Raw genomic sequence first — 10,832 nt, 5'->3', positions numbered from 1 at the left:
CAGTCAGATTGGAGCTTCTGATTTTCACAAACCTCTTGCCCTTTGGTTTGCAATATATAGGCATGTTGTAAGAGACTGAGACGATCTTGTGATTCTGCAATGACTGACTAAAGGAGAGGAAAGCTCTTCACTCAGAATGCATGAATTGAGCCATTTCTCTGTCAAAGCGAGAATCATCTAGATGAAATGATTGAGACAAGACTGTGACAGCTGGAACTCATTCACAGACATCCCTATCACACAACATTAATCATTAAAGACACAGATAAATGAAAGGAATGAATAAAGAAAGAGTCAATTACTTTGTCAGGGCCCAAAATGAAGAGCTGTGGAGTCAGCGAGGTCGCTATGCTCTCCTGTATCCTGTATCCCAGCTCTCCAGTCCTCCCATTTGATTGCGTTTTAAGAGGAAATCACTGTTCGAGTCTCATCCTGCCACGCCAGACAGCGGCTCTCCATTTCTCCTGCCTTTAATACTCTGGAGGAGTGCTTGCCCTTTGGCCAGGAGGAGTGCAGTGCACACAATTGAGCACAGAAAAGACTTAGCAATTCTTTGAGAGAGAGAGCGAGAGAGAGAGAGAGAGCGCATCCAGAAACCCCTGCTTTCAACTTTTGCCACTCTGGTTGTTTCTCATTCTGTTGTTGCTTCTGGTTTGCGTTTGCCGCTTTTGCACAGTAAGTGCGTATTAAGTAATGATTCTTCTTTAGAGCCAGACTGTCTGGCGGGTTGAGGGATCAGAGTTTCCTGTTCATAGAAATGCTCTCAATGTGTTTGTGGGCATGACTGTGCTCTTTAACATGCTCACTTCAGCCCACGACATCTGCTCTGCTCCACATGCTGAGCCACTACTAAACACACAAAAATGAAATTCGATTATCATTTACTCTCCCTCATGCCTTCCAAACCTGTATGACTTTCTTTCTTCTGTGGAAAAGAAGGTATTTCAAAGAATCTCAGTGGTTTTTTTTTTTTTTTTTTTTTCATACAATGGGGTCCAAAACAAATTGACTGAAAATAGTGGTGAACCAATATATCAGCTGATATTTGTAATTTTTTTTACAATATATATATTTTTAATTATTATTGTAAATTTGACAGAACTTTTAAATAAAGTTAGTAAAGGGTATATGAAAAAGTATTATAGCATATTGTTAGTAACAGAATGGCAAACGCCTTCTCATGCACTGTCTACATTCAGCTAATACACATTTCATTTAAACAAGTCTTTGAATATTCAATAAACGTTTAATTTCACTATTCTGTGTTTAACGATCGGTCTGTGTGAATTAGCAGACAGACATGGACTATAATAGAATTACAGAATCAAGTAGTTGCCATCTGAATATATTTTTATTTTGCAGATTTTATTTTTTATATTTATTTATTTTATATATTTATTTTCCTAATTAATCCTTTTCAAATTATATAATTTAGTAAATATTATGTACAATAATTAAATTTAATTTTAATCAGTTAATCGTTTATTTATAAAGCACATTCAAAAACTGTAAAAGCATACCAATGTGCTGTACAAACATAGAAACTAGGGCTGCCACTAACGACTATTTTTATTCCGATGAATCGATCGACTAATTTACCGATTAATCGATTAATCTAAATGATTAATTTCCCACAAAAAATCAACAATTTTACTTAAGAATATTTTATTAAACTATATTTTATTAAACCAAATGAAATCCAAATTTCTATGAAATCCTTTTTTTAAAGCAAAAGTAAAGTGCAACATAGAGTGCAAGAAGCAAGTGTCCATCTCATAGTCCAAATCACTGAAATCCAAGTTCAGTATTATAGTGTAAGAATGACAACATGTCCACGTGTTCTAGTCTACTAATAATACAATTATAATCAAAAAACACTTTTTAAAGGAGTATTTACCAGAAATGTTATTTACCAGAATTTATTTAGGAGAAAAATGTAAATGTGCAGTATTTCTGAAAAAAAAAAGAAAAAAAAAAACTTTTTTTTTTTTATATAAAATCAATTAATTGAATATGCTTTTGATTATTAAAATTTCAATTTAATGGAACCATTAAAATGGAATCCAGAAAATAATGGAAAACAGAATTTGGGAAAGATAAAACTGTAAAATTCAATTAATTAGACAGGCTTTTTGATTAATAAAATTTAATTCAACTATTAAAACAGAGTATAGAAAAATGAAAATGGAAAAAAAATGAATTTGGAAATAAAACGGATTTCATAGGGCCCTATAATTATAATTAATTGTTTTGTGGTAATAAAAAATTTAGTTCAAATAAAGTATCAAAAGCAAGAAATCATATGATTTTATTGAACAAAACTTTATAAACAATAGAGCTAACCTACATTACGCATTACAACAAAGGCCTGCAGAGGGCGCCAACGGCCTGATGATTATTTTTACACATTGCTGTGCGATCTAATACTTGTTTAATATTGACCAAGCACCATTTAATTCAAATGTCCACTTAATCTTTAATATTTGGCCATTTCTTTAGGACAGAAATGCTATAGCCACTGTAATTAAAAGAATATGTGGACATCAAAACGTGTAAACGCAGAGTGAGGGTTTGAGCTTTTATTTTGAAACCGCGATGTATTCTCCTGTGTTTGCGTAGATTTATAAATGATTTACCTTACAAACCTGATGAAATGGCGCACGTTGCGTTCCCAGATGGACGTTATAATAAACCCAAACTCACAACAACATGCAGAGATGGAGTTTGAGACTCTCCACATGTAAATTATAACAGTTCCTGTGGAACTACTGTGAACGGAGCCGCTGTGTAACGCATGTACTTAACCTACACGCATGTAAATAATTAAAACGCATATACTGTATTAGAACTGCATTGCATATAATTAAATCGTAGCGTTTCACAATTATGCTTAATTATGCATTATAGTATTATAATTATATTAATTATATTAATATATCATGCAGCCTTGGGAAACAGTCTAATAATGTGTTTTATGGATTCTCGTCCGTGAAATGCGCCACTTCCGGTATTTTGCCTGTTAGTCGACGCAGCAAAATGAAGTCGAGGATTTTAAAAAATCGAATAGTCTAATAAAATCGACGAATCGCGACAGCCCTAATAGAAACACATTAAAAAACATAAGTAATGTAATATAGGTATTAAAAAGAACATCATAAAAATATATACATGCATGTTTAAAGCTGTAAAGCTTATCATATGTACTCGTATATGAAGTAGGTCTTAGGATGTAAAGTGTTATGCAGTTTTTAACTTTATCTTTAAAATAAATAGTGTGATATCATATATATCGTCTTTATATTGGCCAGCTCTCTAATACATCATCTGCCATCAAAAAAATCCATATTGGTTGACCACTAGATAAAACCCAATGATTAATTTTGTCCTGTTTTGATATTTTTTTTCTTCTTATGGGGTCTTCTTTTTGATTCCATATTTTGTGGCTTTGCGTAAAACCATGGCACACCTCCATTCAACTATATCCATCATTAAATATGGCCCAAAATAAAATATAAAAGTGGTTATCAGCTTGATGGTTGTTGGGTCCATTTCACTTGCAGAACCAGTATGACCTCTTGTGACCTCTGTCATTTATATTTGCCATTCACCTTCCAGTTTCTTTCTAACCCAGAATTGAAGGTCTGAAGATCATACTCTCTGCAGAAAGAGGTGCGGTTTAAGCCGCCAGGAGTGGGTTATCCAGTGGACATGCATGATTTAGCTTTAACTCTGGAGGCCTGAGGTCAACAGCTTATATTTTCAGAGGGGCAGCAGAGAAGAGGGCTTTTCATCAGCGAATCTCCAGCCAATACATTTCTGTTCAGAGAGGAAACCGAGAGGGAGGGAGGGTTAGAAACTGTATTATCAAGGTCACAACTTCATCAGGAAACAGGCGTCAGCATCGCCGTCTCCAGCTAAAGTTTATAGACTGTAATTTTTACGAGTGTCATCCAGCCTTCCAAATAAAGATGTGCCTTCTAACCTGTGGGTTTTTTCCCCCTCCTTGGCTGCAGGTTTTGAATTATGGTCTTTGCTTGTAAAACAATGTCCTTTAGCTATGGCTGTCGGCCACAAGTTGCTGCTCTCAGCCAAAGGAAGCGAAATGTTTAGACCTTTTGTAGTTCGTAATCTTCATCCCTTATTTACGTTGTTGTTGTTGTCTTGGCAGTCTTTTGCTTGGCAGAGACCGTTTTACTTCATCAGCACTTGGGAGATGTTCATGTTTTGTTAACGAAGTAAACATTCAGATTTTAAGAGGTAGAGTTATTGTGGTATGTGGTTTGGCATTAATTGAGATAATTAGAGGTGTTTGTGTTAGTACTGTTGTGCATACTAAGTATTAAACTTTGGCGTGAAACAAGACTCACGTCATTTGTGCTTGTCATGAATGATACCTCAAATGATACAGCTTGAGTGCTGTCAGACTGGAGTGCTAAACGGGTGGAAAGAGTTGACTGTACCTGAACTAATGTACTCGAATGATAATATTGTGTGTGTGTGTGTGTGTAATGTATATGTAATTTAAACTTATGTTCGATGAGTAAAGCAATGAATTGACATTACAAAAAGTAGCTTTAGAAAGAAATATTTTGATTCAACACTGCATAAATAATGATAATAAATGGGTATTAATGGGTTAAATTAATATTAAAATATGGAAACAAATTAAATTCTACTCTCAATATGAAATTAAAACTGCCAGTAGGTGGTGGCAAGTCACTGTCTTGACGAGTGAGTCATTCAGTCATTCATCAACCGATTCATTCAAATGGCTGATTCATTCCGAAAAAGCATGTGACTCTCTTTATGAATGGGTCACTGAATCTTTGGCTCACTCGATTCGTTAAAAAACACTGATTCATTCAGTAGCGGTTTCGGTAACACTTTAGTACAGGTACCAACTGTCACTATTAACTAGTTGCTTGTTAGCATGCATACAGGTATTACTAGCATATTGGCTATTTATTAGTACTTATAAAGCACATATTCTGCATGACCATATTCTACATCCCTAATCCTACCCAATACCTAAACTTAACAAATACCTTACTAAGCAGTAATTATGAGTTTGAGGCAAAAGTCATAGTTAATAGTTAGCGTGAATTGGACCTTAAAATAAAGTGTAACCATATTTCTTGTAGATGCACAACAGTTTTGCTGTGGCTTTGTTTGGAACTATTTTCGTTTGCAAAACTGATCAAAACAGACAATATTGCATCTAAAAATGAACAATTAACTTTTTGATCATTCGGCTTTTGTATAAAATCAGTATCGCCGTCTGAGGGGCCGTTTACACGACAATGTTTTCAGCCAAAAACAGGAAACTTTTTATGCGTTTTGCCTGTTCGTTTACACTGAAAACGCATATTTTTGAAAACGGGTTTCAAAGTGCAAGTTTTTGAAAACGCCACCGTTATCGTTTCCGTGTAAACACCCAAAACGGGAATCTTTGAAAACGGTGACGTCATGCGCGTGCATAGTACGTGTTAGGTATGTAGACATACACAGTATGTGTCGATTTTAAAGGTAAGCGCGAACAAACATACACAACAATGGCGGAGTATATGGTACTGTTGTTGCTGTTTAAGAGTTTGCTAACGCTTCTTCAGCAAAGTGTGGCTTTACTTCACCAATATTACAACCAACAGTGGAGACACATCATATACACACGGCAACAGGTACGGTTTACTAACAAGGTGACAGCGCCAACTACTGGCCTGGCATACGTAATACAGCGTTTTTGGCCGTTTTCGCCGATATGTGTAAACGCGAATTGTTTTGAAAACGTTGTCGTGTATGCGTGAAACTTTTTAAAAACGCAAGGGAAAAACTTTTCCATTTTTGACTACATCGTTGTCGTGTAAACGTAGCCCGAATCGTGCAGATATTTGAGAAGAAAAGCACTCTTGCTCATGTGACGTTGCTAAACTAAAACCCCATAAAACTACACTGATTTGGTTGAACCCCAACCACTCATATTGTGAAAAGAAATTAAAATCTATTTAATTGGTGGAATTTAGCTGTACTAAGAGTCTAGTGATCATTATTTGCCTCTCATAACCTTGATGTTTAAGCTTCTAATTTATGTACATAATCATGTTTTCCAAATCTCTTACAGGCAATCTCACTGTGATTAACTATATTATAAATGCCCTTGAAACATCTTTTTTTCTTTCTTTTTTTTTCAGGTATCTGTATCTTTTGTTCTCCGACGATGACCATTTGCCCTTCGAACATTGGGTGTTCAACACGGAGGCCCATCCTCTTCCCGTCATTAAGAAACAGAATGTAGAAATAGCAAACCATATCAAGTAATCTTCATCCAACCCCAAAGCGCCACTGAGACGTAATTTTCTGGACCTGCTTTAACAGTGGACAAGAGCTATGGACACAAAACCCCTGTGGCTGGAGAGTTCCTGTCCTCCAGGAATTTGCTGGAGCTTCATGTGTTTCTCCACAGCCTTCTCTCTTCTTCCATCTCTTCTCGGGATTCTGCATGCTGCCCCTGTTCCCTCTCTCTGTCCTTGATGCTGAGACCATATTTCCTCTGTGAGGAGACCGGACCAGATCGTTTTCCATCGTACTTGCCCTCTCACACACGTTATAAAGCCATAGGTAATTCAAATTGCATCGACGTCCTTGTGTTTTTTGCATCATGTGCGTTTACAGGAGCGAAGATAAGAGATATCCACTGAACTTCGCCGTATCTTGCTGTCCGTTTCTTTCGGGATGAGGTTTGGTTCGGTGTTTTGAGGCTTTATTCGACAGCAAGGTAGTGAAACCAAGTCAACTAGTGCCTTTTAGTCTTACTGATCATTTTAGTCAAGTTTTAATAGCAACACTCTATTTATTTTCGCTGTGACCGAAGGTATCTTCCTACTGGCCTACAGCCCTTACCCTCGTGATGGATGTAAGAATCAGTTGTTTATTGTTCATTCCTCTACATTTGTGAGCTTACTTTTTCATAAAATGTGTACAAAATGTGTTTTGATTGTTTACTTAATCAACGGAGGCAGAGACTTTTTATCCTAGACATGTAAAATAGAGTACTTTGTGTTAATTTATTACTCAAGACATAGGGTTTTTGTCTTTTTTCAGTGTGAGGGGCAGGAAACTATGGAGCCCCTAAAGGAGACATGATAATAGGAAAAAATATGATGAGAGGGATAAATTACATTTCAATGCTTTTGCGTTCCCTTGCAAAACTAATGCTTTTTCCCGAGAAGCTTTGTGTTCACTCACAAACACACTGAAATATAATTTTTCTTTCTATAACTTTTTTTTTTTATCAAAAAAAATTTGCACACAAATTCTGAATTTTTGTGAGTTATTGGAAATTTTTATTTTTTATTTTTTTGCTAAACTTTTGCGAGCAAACACAAAAGTGTCACGAGTAAATGCAAAAGTTCCTCTGTGAAATGCAAAAGTTTTTGTGAGCGAACGCAGTTTCTCTGTGGAACACAAAACGTTTTGAGCGCGAACACAGAAGTTTTACGAACAAGCGTAAAAGTTTCTCTGTGGAATACAAAAGCTTTTGTAAGTGAACACAAAAGTTTCACAAATGAGAGCAAAATTTTCTCTGTGGAACGCATACGTTTTATGAGTAGATGCAAAAGTTCCTATGTGGAATGCAGACGTTCTTGTGAGCAAAAGCAAAAGTTTCTCTGCGGAATGCAGGTTTGCGATCAAACACAAAAAATTCACGAGTGAATGCAAAAGTTTGTCTGTGGAACGAAAACGTTTTTTTGAGCGAACGTAAAGTTTCTTTGTGGTACGCAAAACTTTTTGTGAGCGAATGCAAAGGTTTTGCGAACAGGCACAAAACTTTTGCAAGCAAACACATTTTTCCGAGGGAATACAACGTTTTGTGAATTAACAAAGGTTTTGCGAGCAAACGTAAAGTTTCTTAAAGTAACAAACATTTTTGTGAGTGAACCCAAAAGTTTCTTGAGGGAATGCAAAGATTTTGTGAGAACACAGAAGCATTGAAATATAATTTTTCCTCCCATGTAATCACCATGTCCCTTTAGGAGCTCTGTTGTAAACCGCGATAAAGCTGCTTGAATCCATTGGAAAAGTGTTTTATTAGGACAACACCGGCAGCATCAGTCAAAAAGGGGAGTGAATATATTTGTATGAATGTACCACCAAATGTGAATTGAACATACTTTGGCCTAGTTGTTGTGATTTTATCGTTTTATCTCTTTGTTTATTTGTTCATTAGTTCGTCTGATTGATCATGAAAGCACAAAGTTGTGAATCAGTATATTTGGGTTCTCCATGAAGAAAAGAATAGGAATATTACTGTAGGACAACGTGACAGCACAAGTGAGGAATTTTGAAGAAAAAAAAGATGCAAAACAATGAATGCAAAGCAGTCCATGGCACTGGATACAACACACACACACACACACACACACAAAAGAATCACATGCACTACATTACATAGCCACATTCCAATTCATGGAGGAATGGACCAATTCCCATCTTAGTATGTTTTGGGAATTTGAGGTTTGTGGAGTAGGGCTGATGCTAGCGTCTACATTTAGACAGTGTTCCCAAAACTACTCAAAACTAAACCACCCTGCTTAACTAGCACGGTGTGGCGCTTTAACCTGTGTATTATACTAGTGGATCTACGTGGAAATAAATACCTCGCAGAGATTCCTCTCTTGAGGCCAGAGACTGCAACACTTGGTATTTCTCCGCTGTATGTGTGCTAACGAACAGCGTACTGTCAGAGTTAGGAGCCGCAATAAATGAAAGTACCGTCATCTCGAGGGAGGCCCGTCATAAAACACTGTGACACTGTAGATAAGACATCACGCTCACTGTATTCATGATACTGTGAATCTAAACGATGTTTAGCACTGCCGCGGCTTAGCGCGGACTAGCGATTTGTGCTGTCTCTCTTTAGTGAAAGTGATTCCTCAAGCTGTGACTGAGGATCCGCAGCGACTCTTAGGTGACATTTGGGAACAGACGTTTCCTCGCATCTGCTTGCGATACGCAGAATAGGAGATGTGCTTTTCGGATTAAGAATTTGTTGTTTAAATATTGTGTTGATGATCTTGCATAGAAAATGCCTTTTTTGTTTGTGATTCTTGTCATTTATTTCTTCATGAGACAACCTCAGAAATGTAACTGTACAATATTGCTGATAATCATTCCATTGCACATAGTCCGATTTGTTTCTGTTTTTTTCTTTAATATATATGCAATTAATTTTGTGGGAAAGTGTTTGGTTTTATTATTTTTTTCTTTAATTTGTTTTTTAATTGTACATATCTCATTCTGGCAAACTGCCAGCCATCATTTATATAAATCTTATGATCTTATGTAATAAATTATATTAAAGAACTGCAAAGGTTTTTGATAAACTATATTTGTTACACCTAAATTGTGAATAAAACAATCTTTTAATATAATATTGAGTTGTTGTTGTTGTTGTTGTTTGTTTTAAATGGCGATTTTTTTAAATTCAAATTTATCATCAGATTATACATTTTACAGTAAATCATTCATGCTTGGAGGCGGATCGGACTCATACAAGGCTGACACTGCAAGAGAATAAACAACTGATTTTTTTTTTTTTTTTTTTGTGACAGCCATAAAGATGCATCCAACAAGTCATTATCTATCTATCCATCTATCTTAGCTATCTATCTATCTATCGTCTGTCTGTAGTACTATTGTTCTGTATCATTCTATCTATCATACTTTTATCGGCAGTCTGTCCTGTCGTTTTGTCTGTGCCGTTCTATCATTCTATCTATTGTTATTTCTGTCATTCTGTCTATTTGTAGCTCTATCATTCTATCGGTCGTTCTGTCCTGTTCTATCTTTCATTCTATCATAGTGTTCTACCTATTGTTCAATCTGTCTATCGTTCTACCATTCTGTATGTCATTCTCTAGCATTTTTCTTTGCCTATTTTGCACTCCATGTATAGTTCTATCATTCAATCTATCATTCTACTGTCTATCGTTCTGTCATTCTACCATTCTGTATATCATTCTATCAATATTTTTTTCTATCTTTCGGTCTAACACTATAGTTCTATCATTCTTCTATATGTTGTTCATTCTGCATTCATTCTGTCTATCATATCGTTCTATCGTTCATTCTGTCTGTTGTTCTGTTTTGATTTATCGTTCTGTCTCTATTTTCCGTTCTATTGTTCTGTCTATCATTCTATTTTTTTTCTATCATTCTGTCTGTCGTTCTGTCTATTGTATGTCTATGGTTTAATTTATCTATCATACTATCCTTAAAGGGGTCATATGATGTTGCTAAAAAGAACATTATTTTGTGTATTTGGTCCATGTCTGCATTTGTGATCGGAGAAATGACAAACAACAAGTGCTACTCTACACTGCCCAAAAAACTTGCGTTTGAATCATTAGTGGCAAATTCTTTAAATATGAAAAACTTACTTACAGCCTGTGAGTCAGAACAGCCGGCATTGTAGTCTACTCTACCAGGATCAGGAAACAGTCCTCCATAAAATGTGCTGCACACATCTGAATATTTGGGTTGAACTGTTCTGGAACAGTGTTGTAAATACAACTTAACCACTGATTTCTAGTCGTGTCCTCTTTTGGAAGACCAAACAAAGTAGTTTCACTTTCACAACGAAAAAGCGTCACACACCGCAGCCTTGAGTGAGCAGCGGCCTAGAATATGCGGAGGCCGGCTTGAGTGAGCAGAGGCGGTGGGCTTGAGAACGGTGCGGCCGGTGGATTCGACGAAGGAGCGTCCGGCGGGCTTGCAGCAACCACATGTGACGACCCCGGGCTGGACTCCGCTTTGTCCACGGTGAAAGCCGATCC

The 10,832-nt window shown here is 36.4% G+C and overlaps 1 protein-coding gene across 1 annotated transcript in view; it reads left to right on the top strand.

Moving 5' to 3' along the window:
• The window catches only part of LOC107678845 (mannosidase, alpha, class 1A, member 1), a 153,786-nt gene extending 145,379 nt beyond the window's left edge, over positions 1 to 8,407 (top strand). The window contains exon 12 of the mRNA XM_016474263.1: positions 6,189 to 8,407. Within this exon, the coding sequence (XP_016329749.1) occupies positions 6,189 to 6,315 (127 nt within the window). The 3' untranslated portion in view covers positions 6,316 to 8,407. The remainder of the gene's footprint in view (positions 1 to 6,188) is intronic.
• Positions 8,408 to 10,832: the final 2,425 nt, after the last annotated feature.

This window comes from Sinocyclocheilus anshuiensis, unplaced genomic scaffold (genome assembly GCF_001515605.1).
Source record: "Sinocyclocheilus anshuiensis isolate Anshui unplaced genomic scaffold, SAMN03320099.WGS_v1.1 scaffold1049, whole genome shotgun sequence".
Taxonomy (NCBI): domain Eukaryota; kingdom Metazoa; phylum Chordata; class Actinopteri; order Cypriniformes; family Cyprinidae; genus Sinocyclocheilus; species Sinocyclocheilus anshuiensis.
The sequence above is the reverse complement of the archived record's forward strand: the minus strand, read 5'-3'. Positions and strand labels throughout refer to the sequence as shown.